General features: G+C 36.8%; 6 protein-coding genes across 11 annotated transcripts; 3 read left to right on the forward strand and 3 right to left on the reverse strand.

Moving 5' to 3' along the window:
* Positions 1–267: 267 nt before the first annotated feature.
* LOC102629596 (probable pectate lyase 5) lies at positions 268–2273 on the forward strand. Its single transcript, XM_006483937.4, has 4 exons — positions 268–453; positions 609–1349; positions 1456–1594; positions 1734–2273. The coding sequence occupies exons 1-4, from the start codon at positions 347–349 to the stop codon at positions 1953–1955; spliced, it is 1209 nt and encodes a 402-aa protein (XP_006484000.1). The 5' UTR covers positions 268–346; the 3' UTR covers positions 1956–2273.
* Positions 2274–2595: 322 nt separating this feature from the next.
* On the reverse strand, positions 2596–4072 carry LOC127901900 (uncharacterized). The gene has a single exon (XM_052439963.1). The coding sequence runs from the start codon at positions 3534–3536 to the stop codon at positions 3285–3287; it is 252 nt and encodes an 83-aa protein (XP_052295923.1). The 5' UTR covers positions 3537–4072; the 3' UTR covers positions 2596–3284.
* A 146-nt stretch (positions 4073–4218) lies between these two features.
* Positions 4219–8056, reverse strand: LOC102629313 (T-complex protein 1 subunit epsilon). Its single transcript, XM_006483936.3, has 9 exons — positions 7734–8056; positions 6696–7014; positions 6204–6552; positions 5756–5888; positions 5617–5669; positions 5256–5358; positions 4910–5076; positions 4694–4807; positions 4219–4579 (listed from the first exon to the last, which is right to left on the reverse strand). Exons 1-9 carry the CDS (start codon positions 7930–7932, stop codon positions 4409–4411), a joined length of 1608 nt encoding a protein of 535 aa, XP_006483999.1. The 5' UTR covers positions 7933–8056; the 3' UTR covers positions 4219–4408.
* Positions 8057–10616: 2560 nt separating this feature from the next.
* LOC112498801 (uncharacterized) lies at positions 10617–11168 on the forward strand. The gene has a single exon (XM_025100384.2). The coding sequence runs from the start codon at positions 10617–10619 to the stop codon at positions 11166–11168; it is 552 nt and encodes a 183-aa protein (XP_024956152.2).
* A 1909-nt stretch (positions 11169–13077) lies between these two features.
* On the reverse strand, positions 13078–18667 carry LOC102628156 (uncharacterized). 6 transcript variants are annotated; one of them, XR_008054140.1, is made up of 2 exons: positions 15721–18627; positions 13078–13646 (listed from the first exon to the last, which is right to left on the reverse strand). XR_008054140.1 is itself a non-coding variant. In XM_006483934.4 (2 exons), exon 2 carries the CDS (start codon positions 17848–17850, stop codon positions 15874–15876), a length of 1977 nt encoding a protein of 658 aa, XP_006483997.2. In that variant the 5' UTR covers positions 17851–17855; positions 18503–18667; the 3' UTR covers positions 15430–15873. The 6 variants fall into 6 exon arrangements, 5 of the variants coding, with proteins under 5 accessions (XP_006483997.2, XP_024956622.2, XP_052295615.1 ...); XM_006483934.4 differs by lacking the exon at positions 13078–13646 and having other exon boundaries at positions 15430–17855; positions 18503–18667; XM_025100854.2 differs by lacking the exon at positions 13078–13646 and having other exon boundaries at positions 15430–17910; positions 18503–18629.
* Positions 18668–23476: 4809 nt separating this feature from the next.
* Positions 23477–24064, forward strand: LOC107177679 (uncharacterized). The gene has a single exon (XM_015531890.2). It carries the CDS (start codon positions 23477–23479, stop codon positions 24062–24064), a length of 588 nt encoding a protein of 195 aa, XP_015387376.2.
* The last annotated feature ends 1099 nt before the right edge of the window (positions 24065–25163 follow it).

A 25163-nucleotide genomic window follows, 5' to 3' on the forward strand; every position in this document is an offset into this window, starting at 1 on the left:
TTATCAGTTAGGTGTTGCCATAATAATATTAACTGCCATAGCTAGTTCGTATTCCCACGATCTCGAAGCACATGGTAGACAATTGTGTGGTGTATACGTGGCTGATTTTCCTTTCAGAGAAAGACGAGGAATTATTACTAGCGGCCGAAACTAGCACAATGGGACCCCTTAGGAGTAGAAACCAAGTAGCATGATGGCCCCATTAACCCAAATTTATTTGATTAATTTAATCAACTTTAATTACTTTATAAATTCCAAGCTTTCCCATACTTGTATCCATCCACTCCACTCTCCCCTTTACTTCATTTTCTTTCCTAGCAGAGAGAAAGTGAGAGAGATTGAACAAATGGCAATTCCACTCTTGCTTTGGTTGCTCTTGTGCCTTTTAGCTCCAACCTTCATTTCCTCTTCACCAGTTCAAGATCCTGAATTAGTAGTGGAAGAAGTACACAAGTATATATTTATAGAGAAGCCTCATTTTTTTAATTTTAATCACTGTACTACATTTATTTTATTTAACTGTGTATAGTAACCTCATTGTAGTGTATATAGGTATGGTGCTAACAATATTGTGTTACATTATTTCTCTGTTTCAATTTGTGATACAGAAGCATCAATGCGTCTAGGAGGAATTTGGGGTTTCTGTCGTGTGGGACCGGCAATCCGATCGACGACTGCTGGCGGTGTGACCCGAAGTGGGAAGAGAACCGGCAGCAGCTAGCGGATTGCGCCATCGGGTTCGGCAAGCAGGCCATTGGTGGGAAAGATGGTAAGATATATGTTGTTACGGACTCCGGTGACGATGACCCAGTGAACCCAAAGCCAGGCACTCTGAGGTATGCTGTGATCCAAGACGAGCCCCTATGGATCATTTTCGCACGTGACATGGTGATCACATTGAAAGAGGAGTTGATCATGAACTCGTTCAAGACCATCGACGGCCGAGGAGCGAGCGTACACATAGCCGGTGGTCCATGCATTACTATCCAGTACGTGACCAACATCATTATTCATGGGATTAATATACATGACTGTAAGAGAGGAGGCAACGCTAACGTGCGGGACTCACCAAGTCACTACGGGTGGAGGACTATATCGGACGGCGATGGTGTATCCATCTTTGGTGGAAGCCACGTGTGGGTTGATCATTGCTCTTTGTCTAATTGCAACGATGGGTTGATCGATGCCATTCATGGATCCACAGCCATCACAATCTCAAACAATTACATGACCCACCATAACAAAGTGATGCTTCTGGGCCACAGTGATACTTTTACTCAGGACAAGAACATGCAAGTCACGATTGCTTTCAATCACTTTGGTGAAGGGCTTGTGCAAAGGATGCCTAGGTAAAAAATTACATGGCTATTCGTTTTAGTTGTACCAATACATGTCACCAATTACATGGCTATTGGTATTTGAGGTTTAACGATTAATTATTGGATTAATTTGCAGATGTAGACATGGGTATTTTCATGTAGTGAACAACGACTACACACATTGGGAGATGTATGCGCTCGGTGGGAGTGCTTCTCCTACAATTAACAGCCAAGGGAATAGATTTGTTGCTCCAAATGATAGATTCAACAAAGAGGTAACGATTTTAACTATGTGAAGAGTTAATAATATGCAAGTAATTAACAGAATAATTGATAGAATTAGGTGTAAGAGAATATAAGCTAACTATATATTTGAACGTTAGTGTAAATGCAATATGCTCCTTGTTTGTGCAGGTGACTAAATATGAGGATGCGCCGGAGAGTGAATGGAAGAATTGGAATTGGAGGTCCGAAGGGGATTTGATGGTAAATGGTGCATTTTTTACGCCATCGGGTGCCGGCGCATCTTCTAGTTATGCTAAGGCTTCAAGTTTAGGAGCAAGACCATCTTCACTAATAAGTTCAATCACAGCAGGAGCGGGCTCGCTTAATTGCAGGAAAGGCAAGCCTTGCTAGTGCCCCCAACCACCCCAATCTGGGCCCAATAATAAATGGCTGAGGGAAGAATGAAAGGATAAATAATAATAATAATAATAAGTTTAATTGTAATTACAAGTGTAGGATTCGTATTCTTGTAAGTTAATGTTGTTTTTTTTTTTTCCCTAACATGTAAGTGTATATAAGATTGTGGAGCCTGTTTGTATAAAACCCACCATTATGTGATTCTGTAAAGAATTGTGATGGGGGTTAAGAAAAACAAGAGCCGAAAGAAGTGTTTGATATACGTCTATGTATTTTTATAAAAATAAATAATGTTCAATTAATGATGCATTATACGCTCTCTCTCTCTCTCTCTCTCTCTCCCGTGATTAGACCCAGCTGCCACTTTGGGCCTTGGGGGGTTCCCTCACCTGGAATTGGTATACACTATACAGTATACTGCGGGCTAGCTAATATCGAATATGTGTAAATGTAGTTCGAAGCGAAGGAAAGTTCAAAGAAAACGCTTTTGGCATTTTATCTTTCGTGGGGACCGATCACAAAAACTACACGTCCGTTTGTTTGTTTGACAAAATCAAAAGTAGATTCTACAGCTACATTGATGATTGTAGGAATTAGATTTAAATTAAATACTCCTTCTTACTTACTATAATTATTCACCCATATTTTATTAATTAATTATATAAATTCAGAGACAAACCAATCGTCAATCATAAAAGCTTTAGCTACTGTCTCCCATACAGCACCACCACTAGCCTCATAGTCCCAACACTGCCACCATCTCCATTAATGCCCGCCCCATAAAGACTAGTATCGTTCGTTTTCCATTTAGTCTTTACCATCACCATAACTAACATAAAGCGGCAAACAGTATTTGTGACGCTTAATACCCCTTTTATTTATCGAAAAATGCTATTTTTCCCGCCCCGAATTAATTTAAAACGGCGTTGTTTTAGCTTTTTTTTTTTTTTTTTTTTTGGTTGCATGAAACGTAGTCGTTTCATCTAGTAAAAAGAAAACAAACTAAAGCATTTTCCTAAGGCAGAGAAACGAAGACGCTATGCAGAAAAACAACTACTCTTAGCTCTTCCTCTTCGATTTTTCAGCAACTATTTAAGCTCTTTCTCTTCGATTTTTCAGCAACTGTTAATATTTTCTAACATAAGACTAAGTTTCTTGCTCAGTTCTCTGCGATAACAAAATGAAAACTGAAAGAACAAAACCAAAAGCTTTTAGATAACATAATTGGCATACCCCTTCTGGATCTATAATTGCCAAAGACTGGCAACCATAAATTAAAACTTCTAACCAGCCATTACCAAATCAGACACAACATGATCAGGTCTACGTGTCATGAACTTCCTCTTCTTCATCCTCATAATAATCCTCTTCAGCTGTAGCATCTTGGTATTGCTGATACTCAGAAACCAAATCATTCATATTGCTCTCTGCCTCAGTGAACTCCATCTCAACCATACCTTCGCCGGTGTACCAATGAAGAAAGGCCTTCCTTCTAAATATAGCTGTGAACTGCTCGCTCACACGCCTGAACATCTCCTGAATTGAGGTCGAGTTTCCAATAAATGTTGATGCCATTTTCAGGTCAGTTGGAGGGATATCACAAACGAAGAGGAAGGAAAGACGAAAATGAAGAGGACAAAATGAATGGCAAATTTCCCTGGTGAAACGAAGAGGGGAAGACGAAAACGAAGAACGAAGAGGAGAAGACGAAGAGGAGAGCTTTTGCTAGGGTGAAATGGTAGCGTTTCAAATAGAAGAGGAAACGACATCGTTTTGCTTTAATTTTCGGGATTTGACCCAGGGCAAATAACAGAACTCTTATTTGTCCAAGATCTAATTCACAAAATACCCCTTTTAAACAGACACTAGGGACCATCCCTTAATTGGTTTCTCTGCATCGCCGGCAAGAGTGGCCATTCAACTTTGATCAAATACCATTCACCATCCTCCAATGCATTGTCTGGCAAGTAAGTTCTCCCCAACACCCCACAGGCACAAAACTGTCTCAATTCTCGCCTCTCTGCTAAACCCAATCTCTCCCTACCGCTAAAAATCCAATGGAAAAATGCCAGTATTGTAACAAACAACATCAAGTACAATACATAAGTACAATAAAGTAACAAACAACATTACCATTACTTGTGCAATGAAAAAAGTAGCGTCTATTGACACGAGAAATTCATTTTTGAGAATTAAGGAACCGATTGAGCATACAAGAAGAGAGTAAAGAGGAATCAAGTAAGCTGCAAATCTAAAATTAAACAAGCAAAATCATCAATTCTCACTACCAGAAAAAGTAACTCACGGTACAATTTTAACAAAAACCAACCCATAACCATTAAAGTCAGTCGTTATCAAGTGGACAGGGTCGATACCAAGCCAACAAAATACATGAAACGCATTCTTGGTGAAGCAAAATCAAACAGAAACTTAGACCTTAGAATGAATCAATATTCAGAGGGGGAAATGACATCATCAATTTTCAAAATCATCTTCACAACTTGTGTTGCGAGAAGAATCTGCTGCTGCTTCCCAATCAAAGTCTCAAAGACATTTTGCTCACGCATGTCATTGGTTCCAACATCATTGCAGTCTATTCCGCAGTTTGGATTATTCTCCTGCATAATGAAGAGGAATGAAATTTAGAAACCAACGGGATTACAGAGCATATAGTGGGGAAAGAGAATCATAAGCATATTTAAAGCTGAGATTGATCACTGTTATCCCATTACCCTAATTTGCTGATTTTTCACAGCCGATAGCGTCTCAATAGGTTGGAGACCACTATTTTCTGCAAGTGCCATTGGGATAGCATCCAACGCATCTGCAAATGCCCTGATAGCATACTGCAGATAAAAGGGCAACCAATTACACATGCATTAATCATATGCAAATGAAAAGCAAACTAAGGGTTGTGAAAAAGGTTTAACAAACAAAGTTTATCTTACCTGTTCAACTCCCGGATATCTATCTGCAGCTGCATCTACAGCAATTGAGCAAGCTATCTCAGCTGCACCCCCGCCATACACAATAGAATTGTTGCGAATCAGATTCCTAGCCACACACAAGGCATCATGTATGCTCCGCTTGGTCTCCTCTATCATCATTTTGTTACCTAACACATCATAAAACACCATCACTCTGAGTGAGACCATCTAAATACTTAAGGATCCTTCTCTCAAGGCTATTTATTTTCTTCTTCAGCACTTCCATTAGCCCATAACATTTCCCTACATAATAAACCAACAAAGATTATTTTGAATTTAATAATATAACAAGGGAACATGATCCTACCTCCACGGATAAAAATGGTTACAGCCCTAGAATTTGCACAGTGTTCAATGTACAGCATTCTATCTTGTGTAGTACCAAAAGACTTTTCTCGAACCAAACCAGCCTAAAAATAAAATTACAAAAAAATATATTAATTGTACCATACGGTGGCCATGCCAGAAATTAAATTGCATGAATCAGGCTGCAATTTTAACACAGGAATAGTGTCAGAAACACTAATCCGAAGGTGCAGATAGACAAGTGCTGGTTAGAAATCTACTCCCATTGAAATCTTCTACACCAAACCATGCCATTATAATTCTAATTAACTGCCCCACATTTCTCCGCAAACCAACGGTAGAAAAGAAAAAGCAGGATGTACCTTTCCAAGTTTTTCTGGTGTCAACTCCTGAAACCTTGGAACAATTCTTCCACCTACAAAATGAAGATACCATTACTTCAGTAATGAAAGCAGCTGTAACAGGGGCTGAAGCAGCAGAAGCAGCTAAATCAACACAAACCTGTGGCTATGGCAATCAGCTCCAATTCTACACCACCAACCCAGCGGACAGCAGGCAGGTTCCTGTGCATTAATAAGTGATTAGCCTCATCATCGAAACCCCATTGACAGATGACCAAGGTAGCACCAACATCCTACAAGAAGAAAAGGTTAAAATAAATGTTAGACAGAATAGAGGCACAGTAAACCAATCTCACAATAAAACCAAAAGAGAATCTAACAAGAAGAAAAACAAATGGCCTATTATAAAAATAAAACATTATTTTGACTTCTAAATCAGCTCTGTAAACTAAGATCTAGACCATTAATTTAAGATATCACAGAAAAATTAGTGGAGAGGCACAGGGGGTGCTTTATATTTGGTAAATGAGATAAGAAAACTGCAGTCACATTTTGACAAAATCTTTTAGTTTGGTAACCATCCAAATAAATCTATAAACAAGTCTCACCTTGCACTTTTGAACCATGTCATCAAAGTATTTTTGCTCTTGCTGACGTAAAGTCTGGAACTTTTCCACGGTATCAATGTCCACCTTATGCTTTGTTTTTGGCTTAGGGGGCTCAAAGGGGCAGGTCAAGATGGCAATTTTTGCATTTTCAATTCGTTTTGGCATCTGAGGGTGGCTCATATCCTTGTCAACAGTAATTCCATATATTAGCTCAGTGTCCTCCAACCTTCCCCCTACTTTTCCCTCAACTTTAATCAAATCTAAATTGACATCCTTCCTCTCTAAGTCTGCCACAGCAAGAACCGCTTTGACAGCAATCTCAGCCAATCTGCGCTTGCAACGATTCACCCTGCGAAACAGAAAATTTTGAGATTAACAGATATTCCTAAGAGATCACCATAAGGAAATATTTATCAACATGAGGGCAAAAACCCTTCAACAGAACAGCTTTAGGGGATAAAAATGGAAGAAAAAGAAGCAAGACAAGCCTACATTTTCGAATTTAAAGTAGTCATGCAAGTTTGAACCAAAGGCTCCAAGTCATTCAACCCGAACTCAAACTTCTGAGCTATACGTTCTAAATGTTCAACAGCTATTCTAGAAGCCATTTCATAGCCCTCTGCAATCCGAATAGGATGAATTCCCCGTTCCAAAAGCTTCTCAGCTTGCTCTAAAAGTGAACCAGCCATAACAACAACGCCAGTTGTACCATCACCAATTTCATAGTCCTGACTCCGAGACAATTCAACCATCAGCTTTGCAATTTGATTGTCAACATCCATCTGCTCCAGGATTGTGGCACCATCATTTGCTGAAAGCACACATATATAGGAATAAGAAAAGCCAAACACATCCTAAAAAGCAATTTAAGAAACAATCTCAGAGCATCATTTCACTTTCTTAATCACCAACATGCCAACCCACAAGAAATTTTCATTACAAGGCCTAAAATGTCTTACTTCAACTCAATCTCCAAAATCGACTTCAAAAGATCGCGGAGACTACATCCTTTCCTAGTAATTTCTGAGTGATGATAAAACAAACAGTATGGCAACCGAAAGCAGTAAAATTTCACTAAAACCAAGCAGCCTTCCAATACGAGCTGCAAATGTCTTAGAAGCAAATCAAGTTGCCAACAGAGAAAAATCTAAAGGCTGAAACTTCAACAGACATGGTACAGCAATTATATGATTCACAACATTAATGCCTCCACTCACTGCATTTGCAAGGCATAAAATGATTTACAAGAAAGACATGAACACCTGTAAACTCTGTTTAAAAGGCATGGTTTTAGCCACCTATAATTTCTTCAGCATAATATCTATAATTGAACCGTAAACCAATTTAACCAAACTACTTACAACCATCTAAACACTTAAATTCTTCTAAACATTCTCTCAACATACCACTCACTCAGATCCATAGCCAATCCAGAAAAACCCTAATCGCTAACTTCGTTAACTTAAAAAGACAAAAATAAAAAACAAGAGAGAGAGAGAGAGAGAAATATCTGAGGTTGAGAGAACATACTAATGGTGACGTCACCGTCGGGGCTTTGGAGCATCTTGTCCATGCCTTTGGGTCCGAGGGAGGTTCGGAGGATCCGAGCCACTGCTTTGCCGGCCGAAACGTTGGCTTTCTGAGCATCGAGTCCGCGCAATCTGGACTTCTCTTCTTGCTGCCTTAATAATATGAACGGTCGACCGAACTCGTCGAACGCTAACGCCATTTTCTCCTATCCTTGATTCTCACAGCTGCTGCTTCCTCTCCCCCTTCCACTTCTCTTCACAAGAAGAGTGTAGAACTTTCAGTGCTTTTTTCGCTTAGTGAACAATGAACAGACTGACTCGCCGCGAGTGTTTTCGTTTTTCAAAAGCCCTAACTTCGTGGCCATTTCGTAATTCTACATCGGCTCTTAATGGGCCCCTGCTTCTCTGTATATTTCAGCCGGCCCGTTTCCTCGATGTGCTATAAGACTGGGGTTTCGTCTTGGGTTGGGCTTTATATCACATATCATGCTCCTGACTTTTGAATCCCTCATTTCTCCCACCAGCCACCAATAATTACATTACGTAATAATAAACATGTTATTTTTTTGAAAAAAAAAATTGTTAGCCATAAAGAATGTGGGATCTACCAAAACGAAAATTAATAGAAAAAAATCCATAAAAATAACCCTACGATAACGGTGTCAACGTAAATAAAAATATTTATTTATCAAATACTAATTTTGTGCCAATGGCTAAGATGGAGATATCAAGAGGAGGATAAGATAATTCATTGTTGTTGCAGATCTAACAAGGGTGTAAATTTAATTTTTCTCAAAGAATTATGTTTAATTTTGTTGACATCTATGCCTAAATTAAATAGACTTTTGGGTTGTAAATGATGGGGCTATGGAAAAGGATTTTTAAAAAATGGCAATACGGGTCAATTTGGAATTACTTGGGGTATATTGAGAGAGAGAAGTCATTTTAAAAATTTTTATGGGGTTAGTTAAAATTTGGGGCTAATGAGAGAAAATTAAGGGAGTTAAATATGACTACTCTTTTCAATATTTATGTGTTTTTGAATAAGAATAAAACTATTGGCACCCTACCAATAATCTTATAAAACCCTCATTCTTACAATTATAACAAAGGACAAAATATAAACCTCCATGTTTCTCTTAAACTATATATATATATATATATATATATATCATAAAACTCTCTTACCCACAACTAAACCCACACATACCCATTATAGTTTTTTTTGGGGGGGGCCTACAAACTCTTTGCGTCATTATTAATTTCATTCTAATATCAAGATGAAGTTGATTAATTTTATCTCACATTAATTGCAACCTTTTTTTTTCAGTCTCAATCCATGCGACGAATAAAGATACACTACTCCGTTCAATAATGCTATTCCTCACAACTCTACCAACTCCAATGAAGGAGACAAAGTTAAAGGTGTAAAACGCACTGAATGCTTGGATCATAAAAGGGAGTTGCTTGAAGCCTTGAACCTGTAAAATAAGAGTAATGATGCAGCAGGAATTGGCAGCTCTGCTTTTGTAGGAATCATGGGACATGCTGCAAATATGATTGGTAATGAATATTACACGGAGATAATCACATAGATAAATGTTGTTGATTCGACATAGTTTATCGGTGATAATAAAGTTATATCAAAATCTAATAGAAGGGTATAGTTAAGAATAATATTTTATTTAATTGCATAAGACACTCTTTAGTTATAAAATCGAAGTTGAGTGTTCATAATATTTTTTACGATGTAAATAGCCCGCCCATAATTAAAAAGGGTAATTTTTAAAAACCTCCCCTGAGGTTTGGGCTTGTTGCAAGTAGATGGCGATAATTTGTTTATTTGTAAAAAATTCTCTACCGTCAGTTAACTTTAACATTGACCGTTAGTTGACTATGCAAAGACAATATTACCCTTAACAACAGTTTGTAGACGGAAATAACTAAAAATAAAATTAAAATTGTTGGATATTTTACCCTCTTTAAATTATTGATATTTTCTTAAAGTTCCTACAAAAAAGATAAAATTAAAAACTTGAAAATGAAATAGTTATAATATTTACCTATGATAGTGTAAATCTTTGGAATTGACAATGATAAAATTGTAAAAAAATAGGGTTTATGCTTTTCGCGCCAATAATTTTAATTTTTTTTTAGTTATTTTCGTCTACAAACTGTTGTTAAGGGTAATATTGTCTTTGCACAGTCAACTAACGGCCAATGTTAAAGTTAACTGACGGTAAGGGATTTTTTACAAATAAATAAATTCTCGTCATCTACTTGCAACAAGTCCAAACCTCAGGGAGGTTTTTAAAAAATACCCTAATTAAAAATATAAAATTAACAAGGACTTATATAAAGATGTCTTTGTGCAGGTAAAATATGAATATGACGAGAGAAAGTGATTATAATAATATTAGATCATAGAATTTATATGTTTACACATTAAAAAAAAATGGTCGAATCATTTAAATAGAGACTTGGTAACGTAGAAAACTGAAGTAAAATAACAAGAATTTTGTTAAATCAAAGACGATTTGGTTGGAATTTGGCAAAGAAATGGAACCCTAATTTTTACTAAAATTAGGCAAAAGAAAGCTTCTTCCCAATTTGTTAAATTAATTCCTATTTACCAGCTCAGAATGGCTATCCTGAGTTTGTGGAAATAAAGCAACGGGTGCCACCACAAGATATGATGAATTCCCCTAATCAAGGACAAACCCATCAGCATAAATAAACCCGACAATCTCTTCCTCAAATCATCCCCAGCATTTGAACGATCTGCATTGTTCTCTATATTCAGTAGAGAACCTTGCATATAAGGGGACAAAAAATTAAAAATAATAAAAATAATAAGACGAAAACACAAACCCCATCGGACATGATGGCTCGCCTGGTCATTGTTCTTGCTCTCATTTTTGTAGCCATTATCAGTGTGGCCTCAGCCCAGCAGGAACCCATTATTCAGCCACAACCCAATGAACCCCATCAGCCTAATCAGCCGCAGGAACCCAATCAGCCACAGCAGCCTAATCAGCCCCAGGAACCCAAGCAGCCTGATCAGCCACAGACACAGCCACCTACCCAGCAACCACAGCAGCCTGATCAGCCACAGACACAGCCACCTACCCAGCAGCCCCAGCAGCCTCAGCAGCCAAATCAGGCACCCGGTGAGGCACCAACACAGGCACCTCCAGCCGGTGGTGCACCCGCACCGGCACCCGGAGAAGCCCCAGCAGGAGGCCCAAGCAGTGGACCAGCTGCTGGACCTGGACCTGCAGAAGGCCCCTCTGGCGAGGCTAAGTTGCCTGAGGTTGCAATGCCAGGACCAGTGGGCGAGGGAGATGAGAACAAGTCGGAAGGGAGTGGTACAAGCTCCCTCAAAGTCTCCGCCCTCGTCGCTGGTGTTGCAGTCGCTGCTGCTTTCTTCTACTAATCATGAGCAAATTAGCTACGTCTACAAAACCACGTACCCGATTGACTAACATTCATCGGTTGCCTAGAGCAAAGCTCATTTGATATATGGATTTGTTTGTCATTAAAATTCGAGGTTTTACGTATCATGATGAGTTTTAAAATATTGTGGATTGGAGATATTTGGATCTATCATTGGATAATTTCTAAGTTTGACCAATTTTTATCATCATATGTGCCTGTGGGTGCCTCTTCCGAGTTGAGGCTCGTATATAAAAATATTATCCATTATTTACGTCCTGCAGGCTGCATGCCGACTGATCGATGCATGTCTTTATCTTTGGTCAAATTGCCTTTTGTTCTTTATGGAATAGGGTGGTGCTTATTCCTGAAGAAATGAAATTGCTCGCATTCAATCACAATATTGTCACGATTTGCTTTAATTTAAAGATTTTATTAATCCCGCGCATTTAGATAAACAATATCGCAGCTTTAATTTATTGAGATGAAATTAAAACTTGACTTTGGAATCCCTGATCTGACGAGCACTTGTTGCAGCAAGCAATAATAAAAGGTGGCGAACAAAGTAAATGAAATATATATAAATATTGACGACTTACGTTCGTATCCGAGGGCAATAATAGACGGCGATTAACCTTTTTTTTTTTTTTCCTCAATCCGGTATTATATAAACGGAACGAAATTCGTCGCCGTAAGTGTTAAACGTTAAAGGTTTTCAGAGTTATACACCGCTGCATTCTCCCACTTGCTGAGCTTTCAGCTTTGTACTCTTGAATTCTGAAAACGACATTAATTTTTGTAATTAGACAGACTGACATTAACATTTAGTTGGCCCGGCCGGGAACTTCAAGTTGTTAAATATGACACGAACATTCAGTATCAGGAACCACGTTGTGTATATAAGTAAAGAGAATGCACAAGAAACTCATTCAACATCGTCAAATCAAGGGCCGGTGCACAACGCTGGCATTTGCATTGAGCTTTCTGATTTCAGTCTCAGATGCCTTGCAAAGAAAGGCAAATACTTCCAATAAAGGGGAAGTCAACGCCAGCATATACTTTCGAGGGTCTTCCCCTGTGAAACTGAAGCAGTAACAGCACAGATTGGCTGATAAAATACATAACTATAAATTATGGAGATAACATTTTGGAATTAAAAAAGATTCCTGGAGTGGCAGATTAAACTGGAGGATTGGTCATCAGATAGATGGAACAGACGCGTACACTACACAGGCAGTTAGAAAAATTTATACATGGAACTAACAAGAATCAGTCGTACCCAACTCCTAAATTACACGACAAAACTAAAGATTCACAGAGCAGAACTGGATGAAGCGAGTGATCTTGTAAAAGAATACAAAAGCCAAGAATAATGCACGAGAGAGCATGCCACGCTAAGTAAAAATTGCAGCTGCCAGTGCGGGGAAAGGCAGCTTTCCACATTAAGCAAGTAGAAACCCTCGGAACAACATAGTCAGGGGGGTATCTGAGAATATGCCTCCTTAAAACTGACAATCTCATTCCTCAGACAGGAAACCTAATGTACACTTGGGCAGACTATTTCAAATCCTCTCAATAAACCACCAAACTTTCATCCCTAATCAGTTTACTGGTATACAAAAAAAGAGACAATGATCTATCTATTCCATAAAAAATCCATCAAAAGAAACAGTACAAATGAAAATCAAATCTGATTACAACAAATTCATACTATATGAAAGAGGAAATGTACATGGAATGTGGCATCATGCCTTCACCTGCAACATTCTCAAAACAACCAAAACTCTCGGTTCCAGCCCAATAGAATGATGCAGAAGTCCACAATTTACGACTCCCATGTGCAGGTAAACCTCACAACTTACATAGATAATAATAATAATAATAAAGGTTAAAAAAAAAAAAAAGCGCACTTCTAACATTCCTTTATCTTTTATGTAGAAACTGCAACTAGTTCTACACGTTACAATAATCAATTACAAGTGAAACAATTCCAGGTTACAAATTACTAAAAGCTCATCACTGACTATCCTAAATCAGTTACACTGCATCAAATGTAAATACAAGTGTGCCTCAAAGTCAGTACAAGAGTCTTACAAGCTCACAGCGAGCCACAAATAGTCAAATAAATAATGAAAGAGGCCTTTACATTCTATGGACCTAATACATGTAACTCAATTTTACAAAACATGAGATGATGCTTTACAAAATGGTATATAAACCTATTAAACAAAATCCTTTCCATTTTTTGACAATTTCATGGCTTCAACTATTTCTAGGCATTTTCTTCCAGGAGAGCAGTTTACACATTCTTAAGGGCCGCTCGAGGGGGGGAAAAAGTGAAAGCCAAAATTATCAAGGCTTGTTTGCACACTTGACAGACCAAAGCCAATATTTGAGAAAGCGAATGAATGCAGCCCATCAAACACATCTTCCTTGAGGCTCATCAATTCATGAAAACAGAGGGTTGCTACTCCACTCCCTGAATATGGTGATAAAAAAAAAAGCCCCCATGTCAATAGACTTGGAAAAAGAAAACCTACCAGCCAAAGAGGCCACTAAACTTTCCTCAAAGAGCACTACATGATTTTAGTACCATATTCCTACAATCAATGAATCAATCACAACCACCCATGAATGGGGACCTCATGTAAGTCCTACATGATAAACAGCCCAGATTTCATAACAGGGAAGTAAAGCCCTTAACTGGAAGGTGTTTTGCTCTCTTTGATCAGATAACATATCAAACTCAAGTATGCCCAAATCCACCAATTCATAACAAAAGTCTAAGGGAATCACACTTCTACAAAACACAAATACATTATTTGCCATGTGAATTTACAAAAACTACCGTCCCCGGCTGAAACTCACAATACCAGATATGACAACTTTTCATTCTAGGATAAACCATGATAAAATAATATCATACACAAGAAATTAGGTAAAATTTTCTATGATACTAGTTACCACCAAAATAACGGAACTTCTAAAATATATAATGATTTGGAAGATAGTTCTTTTATGGCTAAAATAGTGTTTTGGAAGAAGAAACAAAAGTTCAAATAGCTGTTTTAATATTTAAAAGTATATTGATCTTCAAAAGAGCTAATCAAATTAAAATAACTAATTGAAACTTCAAATAACAATCACAAATGATCAGTAGAAAGAAAAAGAAAGAAAGAAAGAAAGAAGCAAGAAAAGAAAGCAGCCAACCATGCCTTCAAGAAAAGCTTCTCTCTCTCTCTCTTATTCTTCTTTGTGATTTTTTTCTTCTTTTCGAGTAAAACCAAAAAGAATGTATCCAAAGGACAAGAAAAACATATAAAAAAATTCAAAAAGGTGAACAAGCAATCCACTGAACCAGCAAACGAATCAAATGAAACATCCAAACAAAAACAGAAGCACCAAAAATCAAACACGACTCACGACTTCAAGAAAAGCTTTAAGAATCAGATTCTTAGTTGACATTCACTAAGATATGAAAGAGAAGATCGGAAGCCATTTACTAGACCAACAACTCCAAAAATCTGGCCACCATATCAACTTATCCTTACTCCCAATTTCAAACGGAAAAACCTAAAAGAATTTAACATTCCAAGTAATCCACAAGCATAAGCAGCACCACACATACGTTGTGGATATAATTCAAAACGGGACGATGAACAACATCCACTTTAATAAATAGTTACGATGCCCTAGCAATATTTGAAACATTGCTAGTATGACTTGCTGATCAAATCAAGCTCACTTGAAAAGAAAATAATAAAGGCATGCTACATATCAGCTCTTGCTTCTTCTGAGGAAGGTCAATTTGATGGGAAGATACAAAAACCACATATCAAACATTGTCAAGTCCGAGAGAAACCCCTGAAGTAGGACTTCATTTTCTAAGATAAGACTAAGAATCCTTAATTAGTTGACCTTCAGTGGTTCGCACAGAAGGAACAACATCCTCCATCTTGACTTCTTCATATGTCAGCATCATCAGCACCATCACTAAGTCTTAACTATTCTAGTAAAAGACAGATGAATTCTAATTCCAAATTCAAATCTAAATGTCATTTGAAGCGATGCAAAGGACCCAGAAGGCAGCAGGACACAGCTATCATGTGCATCAGTTTAAATATTAAAGTCATGCACTGACTCAGACTTACGAGCATCCTTTAAATACAATCCCAATAAAAATAACTCAATGGGTTGGCATGGAAAAAAAACCATATTCTATAATCAACAACTACGAGAAGACACAGGTGCAGAAAGCAATATGGACAACTAATTCAAACTATCATAGAATTAGAGTAGGCTTTGTAACATGTGATCAGAAGCCCCAAAACCATTGTCTCAGAAATAGATTCAGTAGAATAAATATAAAGCCAATGGGATACACGGCAAGGATATCAAGAGTCCAACCCTAGATAGAATATCCCCATTGGCATGCAACTCAAAGTCACTCATCATTTTTTAACAAACAAATAAGTGTTGGCGGTAACGTTTATAGAATGCAGAACGAAAGAACACAGAATCCATTCTTCCCTTCTACAAATATGAGAACTTACTTTTCCCTCAAGAAACCCCTCTGCATTTAGGCCACAGTAACCAGGAAAAGCGATAGGTAGAAGCATTGCAGCAACCCAAGAGCAATACAGTAAGATATAGAGAATATGAGGTCTTGTATGACATGCCACTGAAGAATGAACAGCGTGACTCTGTCACTCTGATGGTAGCCGTCTCCTCTTCCCATAGTCCACATCTCTCGATCGAGATCTGTGGTCTTCATCCGGGATTGCTCGGGACCTGCTCCGAGATCTGGAAGACGACGGCCCCCTGTCCCAGTTGTCATCATAAGTTGAGTCACGATCTCTTTGTCGACGATCACGATAACTATCTTTTTCTTCCCTGTGTCTGTGATCTCTGTGATCCCTTTCAGATCTGTCCCAGTCTTGTTCCCTCTCCTCTCGGTGCCTCCTATCTGTGTTCCCAGACCAGTCACGCTCAGAACCACGATCCTTTTCCCGGGAGGCAGCAGTTGACCTTGCTCCTTTTTCATGATTTGCCTCCCCATACCCATAATCAGAAGCACCATCATCACCACCATAACTTGACTCCCTTGTCCTTCGTCCATGTTCCTCTCCTACCCATCCACCCATGCTTGAGTCAGTCCACATCCCTGGATGCGGTCCATCCATTCCAGAAGAACCCATCATACCCATCCCATTAGCTGCCATTCCTCGGTTAAAGAATGCTGGGTTGACATGAGGAGCCACCCCAGCAAGGCCCATTGCATTAACAGCAGGAAATGAAGGAAGCATCCCAGGAAAACCTGGACCCGAAAAACCTCCATAACCACCTCCTCGACCCATGTATGTTGGATCAAACCCTCCCATCATATTCTGTGGATGCATCATACCACCCGCAGGACCCCCAAAGCCAGGACCTGCAAGGCCTTGTCCATAACCTCCACCAGCAGCAGGTCCAGCACCGCTTCCAGCTCCAGAACTACTCCCCATCATGTTCTTTGCACCCATGGGCCCTCTTCCCCTCATCGCTCCACCACCAGGACCTCTGTTGGGTACACCCTGCCCACCTCGTCCCCAGCCACCCCTTCCAAAATTCCTACCTCCATCACCACTCTGATAATTCATGTTACCACCTCTCCCACCACCGTCGTTCATAGGTCTCCTTCCCTGAGTCTGTGATTGAGGCTGGCCTTGGTTTTTGTTCATGTAAGAAGCTCCCATCTGTTTCAATGTTTGAGGAGAAGCAAAAGCAACAACACATGGTCGTCCATTGAAAACATGACCATTCATTCCATCTTTGCACGCAGCTGCAGCAGCTGCATCAAAGAATTCGACTTGGCAATAACCTTTGGATTTACCACTAGCTCTCTCATCAAAAAACTTAATCTCCTTGACCCTTCCATACTGAGACAAAACACTTTCAAGCTCTGCATCAGTTGTCCACCAATGTAATTCTCCCACAAACAGCATTGTCCCACCATTCTCTAGAGGAGGCCGGATTTGATTCTCATTCACCATTGCACGATTGACATTTATATTCACACCCATTTGATTAGCTGGAATCAGAGCACCTTGAGGACCAGCAGCACCGGGATTTAGCACAGGTGCAGGCTCATTGGCTACTCTTCCCGGCATATTAGAAGGATCAACTCCAGTTCTTGGGGGACCTGACGTAGACCCTTGAAAACCCATATTTCTAACATGGGCATCATGAGTTGTCTCTTGGACACTCCCTTTTTGTGAAACAGAAGCTCCATCTGGGTAATTACCAGATCCCATGTTTGGTCTGTTGACAGCAACCTGCACATCATTTTGAGCAGGAAAGTGGGTCCCAGCATTGGTGTACTTTCCTTCAACAGAAACCCCAGGGACGTTTGACCCTTGTGAGACCCCAGCTTGAACTTGTTGCTCGGGAACATCAGTTTTCTTAACTTGAAGTCTTCCATTGCCCACACCAGCGGATGGGGGAGGTGCCTCAGGCTGCTGAAACTGCAATAAACCATCTCCGACATTAACATCATTATATAGATCATCATACTCATCATCTTCTCCCATCAACTCTTCATCTGCAAGAGCAGGTATAGCTCCACCTCCCTGATACTGCATCTTTTGAGCCCCTCCATACTCCTCCTCCTCATAATCTATTTGTTCTTCAGCCATCGAATCCATTTAAGCTGACCAAGTTACATCAAAATAAAGAAATATTATCTCCATTCCTCCCATGCAGAACTATGAACAAAGATAAAAGACCACTCAAAATTGTTCTGCTTCTCTACATCAACAGGTTTTAGAGCCAAAGATCACCAATATTAAAGACCAACATAGCTCAAATTTAAGCAGAATGTGATTCATATGTATAAACACATAATCAACACTTATTAATACAAAAGATCCATCACCGACCAAGGAATACATTTAAGAACCATAAGAAACACTTCACCGTCCATCCTATAACATTAAAAAAAAAAAGCACAAATCTGCAACACCCGCCTGGTAAAATTACATGAATTACACAGAAACCCTACCCACAAGTGCAAAAATAACATAAAAAGGACAACTCTCCAACACCCACTTCATGAAGTCAAAAGGACACAAATCCTTAAAAACCTGTCAAATTACATCATCCAGTAAACAAAAAATTACATATACATTTCACTAAAACGACACTGAAAAACATCGGATAAGAAAAAAAAAAATTAACAAAACGCAGAATCGAATCGGGTTTTATTTAGGTACCCTTACTCTTATCCCCTCTGAAGATGTGTGTTTTATTAACCCTTTAGCTTAAAAAACTAACAGCGCTTGAGCAAATTGTATTCACCTTTCTCTTGTTCTTTGATTTCTGTTTGTAACTCTGTTTTCTGCGCTGGTTGTACAGTGAAACCCTTATGGATTTGATTCAGGTTTCGTCTTTCCCAGTCTGCCGAATGGCCAAATACGTGATATCTTAAGTCTCTATAGATTTAATATTTAGTTAAATAAATTTTTAACCAGCCTTCTCGTAATTTCCAAGAGTTTATAGTGGAGAGTTTTCACTGAACTAAATTTCATGCTATTTTCATATTTGTCATTTGTGTTATTATACATTTTACTATCATATAATTTCCTCAAAATGAAATATTTTATGACATATTAAAATAAAAATTTGGAATACCTATTATTAATAACCATAGACATTTTACATCTTAACATTTCAACTGAAATAATGTGTTGCATAAAGTTACTAGATCATATATTTTTATATGTATTATTATATCATTTACTTGATTGATAACACATCACTTAACATAAAATTTTATGATGCTTAATACTATTAATATTATAAAATTAAATATTATCCCATTAACTAATTATTATTATTATTATTATTTTAGAAATTGCAATTAACTAAGCATTAGCTTAGTTAATGGTCATTAATATTTTCATCCCATACCTTCCCTACAATTTAATTCAAGTGGCTAACTAAAGAAAACAATGGTTAAGCTCATATAAGGAAAAACAAATTGTCATGGTTTATATGATTCAATGTATTATTATTTTAATTTAATACTTCTACATAGGGGTGGGCATAAACCCACAACCCATGGGTTTACCCAAACCCAAACCAAATTAAATGGTTTGGGTTGGGTAAATCATGAAAATGGGTTAAATGTGAGTTTTATATAGAAAATCATTTCATTATGAGTTGGGTATGGTTTACCCATAGGTCATGGACAAAACCCCAACACTCAAATTTTTCAAATGAAATAAATGAAAACAAAATAAATGAACACAAATAAGTGAAAGGCCACCATTAAGTTTTTTACGGCATGATCAATTGTCAACAGTTAGAAAATAAAAATAACATGTAAAAATAAATTTAAATTAAATAAATATTGTTGTAAATAACATAAATTTTTTTCTTATTTACAAAAATAATTTCTCCCACATGGAAGGATCGTCATAGAAAGAGCATAAGACTCTACTAGTGATCAATAATAACTCGACTTAGACTGGGTCTGATATGCTAGATGGTGGCTAATTTTTTGTCAATAATTGAATGTAATGCCCATATTAGGCCCTGTACAAAACTTTGCTTACCATATGATGAAATTAGAACATAAAGCATACACACTATATAATATCAGAGTGTAAATAAAATTAAACATATAAGTAGACAACATAACGCAAAACTACCAAAACGATAAATAAAAATAAATATTGCATAATTAAATAAATAACAAGTGGCAAAATTTATTATTAGATTGTTATGTCATGTTTGTGAAAGTTTATTATTAAAGTGTATGTTCTTCTTTATTGAGAAATAATAATTTTTGCGATTAAACTTTATTTTGATTTTCTAGTATTCTTTAATTTGAGGATTAAGTTATTGTAAAATTTATAATTTTTATCCACTATATATTTTTTATATTTTAATATCAATTTAATAATTAATAACAATTAATAATTATTATAATTTTGATATAATTAAATTTTATTAAAATAAAAATTATTTTGATAATAAAATTCAAACCAAACCCAAATGGGTTGGTTTGGATTGGGTTAAAAATATTTGGGTTGGTTTGGGTTGGATCCAAATTTTTATAGTTTGGTTTGGTTTGACTTAAAATCCAACCCAAACCAACCCATGTACACCCCTACTTCTACACATGGAGATAACTAAATTTAATACTCCTACACGTGGAGATAACTTTTTTGTATATGTCTTAGTAATGTGATTGTTACTTATATGCAATATAATGTCATTAGTTAAAAAGTATGACTATTTGTACCCTATAAAATATTTTGAACACCTTTTATTAAAATTTTAATATAAATTTATACTTAACACACCCTCTTCACACCAATGAAAATATTTTTCTCACAAAACTATGTTTCTTTTCCTCAAAATTGCTAAGTGCGCAATAGCTTGACATTATGCATACATATAAGAGCACACATACATAAAATCATATGTTCTTAAAGTTAATATTGGCGGGAGGGTAAACTTGATTTAAAATTTCATAAATGTTTATGTCCTCAATCTTAAGCTTTATGCATACAATTATGAATATTTAATCTCTACTCATAAAAACTAAAAATGAAGGAATAAAGAACAAACATTTGTAAGTTTTTGACACTAATGGTGCGTTTACCTCATGAGAATGAGAATGAGGTGGAATGAGAATGAGAATGAGATTTCAATGTTTACTTGACAAAAATAAATGAGAATGAGAATGTACTAGAATGTCATTGATGTGTTTACTTGACAAAATAAATGGGAATGAGGAATGAGAATCAATTTACCAAAATACCCATAGTATTAATAATTAATAAAAATAATTAATTTATCATTATTAACAATATTATCATTATTATTTTAGTTATTATTAATTATTGTTAATATTATTTTTATTAATATTATCATTATTAACATTTATTATTATTATTATTATTAAATTTTATTAACTTTATTATTTTAGTTATTAATAATTATTTTTATTAATATTATCATTATTAAATTTATTATTTTAGTTATTGTTAATTATTGTTATTATTATTTTTATTAATATTATCATTATTAACATTTATTATTATTATTACTATTATTATTAACTTTATTATTTTAGTTACTATTAATTATTGTTAATATTATTTTTATTAATATTATCATTATTAACATTTATCATTACTAAAATAATAAATTCAATAAAATTTAATTTTAATAATAATAATAATAAATGTTAATAATGATAATATTAATAAAAATAATAATAACAATAATTAATAATAACTAAAATAATAAAGTTAATAAAATATTATAATAATAATAAAATTAATAATAATAATAACAACAATAAGGATAATATTGTTAATAATGATAAATTAATTGTTTTTATTAATTATTATTTTTATCATTATTTTTATTGTAAATAATGATAATATTAATGATAATAATAATAATAATAACTAAAATAATAAAGTTACTAAAATTTAATAATAATAATTATTATTATTATTAATGACATTTAAAATAATAAAATTATTTGTGATTTGAATAAGGGTAATTTAGGAAATATGAAAAAATTAGAAGGATAGAAAAATAAATTTATGTTTCATTCCCATTTACACATTTTCATTCTCAATCCCCCATGAGAATGAGATTCTCATTCCTTATTCCCAAATTGTGTAGGACCCATATATTTTATTCTCATTCCCAAATTACATTTTGTCAAATAAACATAAGTTTCATTCTTATTCCTCAATTCCAATTTCCCAAACACACCATAAGAACTTATTCAGATGAATATTAATTTTGTCTTACATTAATTACAGTCCTTTTTTATCCGTCTCATTCCATAAGACGAATGGAAATATACTACTCTAGGGGTGTCAAAAAAGCCCGCCCGGACCGGACCCGGCCCGGACCCGCCCAATCCGGTCCGGGCAAAACCCGGACCGCATGCATATAAAAACCGGATCCGGGTTTGAAATTCTCAAACCCGGACATTTCCGGTCCCGGGTCCGGGTTCAACACAAAAAACCCGGAACCCGGACCGGACCCGGTTTTTTAATAAATTTTAAAAAAATAAATATATTATATATAAATATATAATTATGAATTTATGATATATTGGATGTTATTTAAATTTATTGTGTAATTATTGTGTTGTTGAATTTAATTTATTTATTTTATATATAGATTGAATGAGTTTAAGTTAGAAATTGGATAAATTTAGGTATTAAAAAGTAGATTGAAATAATTTTTATTTATCATTTGTGCAAAATTTGTATTGTTAATGTGTTATATATTTGTATTTGACTATTTTCTTTTTTAAAATTTGAAATTGAATGAGTTTATTTGATTATTTTCTTTTTTAAAATTTGTATTGTTAGAGAAATTAAAAAAAATTGAAAAAAAATTAAATTTATCACATGCGGGTTTAAAAAGCCCGGATCAAAACCCGGACCCGGAAGGTGCCGGGCTCAAGCCCGGACCGCACCCGGAAAAACCGGGTTTTAACCCGGGTCCGGGTTTGCATTTCTCTCATCCGGTCCGGTCCCGGGCAACACCAAAACCCGGACCGGACCCGGATTTTGCCAAGCCTATACTACTCCGTTCAATAATGCAACTCTACCAACTCCACTGAAGGAGACGATGTTAAATGTGTAAAACGCACTAAATGCATGCTTGGATCATAAAAGGGAGTTTCTTGGAGCCTTGAACTTGTAAAATAACAGTAATGATGCTGTAGGAATTGGCAGCTCTGCTTCTGTAGGAATCTTGGGACATGCTGCAAATATGATTGGTAATGAATATTACATGGAGATAATCACATAGATAATATTAGATCATAGAATTTATATGTTTACACATTAAAAAAAAATAGTTGAATCATTTAAATAGAGACTTGGTAACGTAGAAAACTGAAGCAAAATAACAAGAATTATGTTAAATCAAAGACGATTTGGTTGGAATTTGGCAAAGAAATGGAACCCTAATTTTTACTAAAATTAGGCAAAAGAAAGCTTCTTCCCAATTTGTTAAATTAATTCCTATTTACCAGCTCAGAATGGCTATCCTGAGTTTGTGGAAATAAAGCAACGGGTGCCACCACAAGATATGATGAATTCCCCTAATCAAGGACAAACCCATCAGCATAAATAAACCCGACAATCTCTTCCTCAAATCATCCCCAGCATTTGAACGATCTGCATTGTTCTCTATATTCAGTAGAGAACCTTGCATATAAGGGGACAAAAAATTAAAAATAATAAAAATAATAAGACGAAAACACAAACCCCATCGTACATGATGGCTCGCCTGGTCATTGTTCTTGCTCTCATTTTTGTAGCCATTATCAGTGTGGCCTCAGCCCAGCAGGAACCCATTATTCAGCCACAACCCAATGAACCCCAGCAGCCTAATCAGCCGCAGGAACCCAATCAGCCTAACCAACCCCAGGAACCCAATCAGCCACAGCAGCCTAATCAGCCTCAGGAACCCAAGCAGCCTGATCAGCCACAGACACAGCCACCTGCCCAGCAACCACAGCAGCCTGATCAGCCACAGACACAGCCACCTACCCAGCAACCACAGCAGCCCCAGCAGCCTCAGCAGCCAAATCAGGCACCCGGTGAGGCACCAACACAGGCACCTCCAGCCGGTGGTGCACCCGCACCGGCACCCGGAGAAGCCCCAGCAGGAGGCCCAAGCAGTGGACCAGCTGCTGGACCTGGACCTGCAGAAGGCCCCTCTGGCGAGGCTAAGTTGCCTGAGGTTGCAATGCCAGGACCAGTGGGCGAGGGAGATGAGAACAAGTCTGAAGGGAGTGGTGCAAGCTCCCTCAAAGTCTCCGCCCTCGTCGCTGGTGTTGCAGTCGCTGCTGCTTTCTTCTACTAATCATGAGCAAATTAGCTACGTCTACAAAACCACGTACCCGATTGACTAACATTCATCGGTTGTCTAGAGCAAAGCTCATTTGATATATGGATTTGTTTGTCATTAAAATTCGAGGTTTTACGTATCATGATGAGTTTTAAAATATTGTGGATTGGAGATATTTGGATCTATCATTGGATAATTTCTAAGTTTGACCAATTTTTATCATCATATGTGCCTGTGGGTGCCTCTTCCGAGTTGAGGCTCGTATATAAAAATATTATCCATTATTTACGTCCTGCAGGCTGCATGCCGACTGATCGATGCATGTCTTTATCTTTGGTCAAATTGCCTTTTGTTCTTTATGGAATAGGGTGGTGCTTATTCCTGAAGAAATGAAATTGCTCGCATTCAATCACAATATTGTCACGATTTGCTTTAATTTAAAGATTTTATTAATCCCGCGTATTTAAATAAATAATATCCTGGCTTTAATTTATTGAGATGAAATTAAAACGAGACTTTGGAATCCCTGATCAGACTAGCGCTTGTTGCAGCAAGCAATAATAAAAGGTGACAAACAAAGTAAATGAAATATATATCCGGATCCCCTGAGTTACAGTTAACGCAACTTACAGGAGCTGCTTTTAGGCTTGGCAAAACCCCGGGTCCGGTCCGGGTTTGGTGCACCCCGGGTCCGGACCGGATGCCAAAAATTGAAACCCGGACCCGGACAAAACCCGGTTTTTGCATGTCCGGTCCGGGCTTGAGCCCGGCGTGCCCCGGGTCCGGGTTTTGTCTTCCGGGCTTCTAAGCCCGCAAACAATTATTTAAAAAAAAAATCTTTCATTTTTATTAAGATGTAACAGATTGAAAATAAATTGAAAATAAACGATGGCTCCTTTTTAATCAGCAAAGTCATACAACTATCCTAAATTGAAAATAAATTTGATTAAGAATTTAAGATGTAACAGATTGGTAGAAGTTATCTAATAATTGTCAAAGTGGCAGATGGTAAGTGGCATGCACCAAGCAACTTAATTAATTAAACAATAAGCTTAGTCATGACTGATATAACTAACAAAATTTGCTGTCAGCATTGATTAAAAATCCACTTCAA

This window comes from Citrus sinensis, chromosome 4 (genome assembly GCF_022201045.2).
Source record: "Citrus sinensis cultivar Valencia sweet orange chromosome 4, DVS_A1.0, whole genome shotgun sequence".
Lineage (NCBI taxonomy): Eukaryota > Viridiplantae > Streptophyta > Magnoliopsida > Sapindales > Rutaceae > Citrus > Citrus sinensis.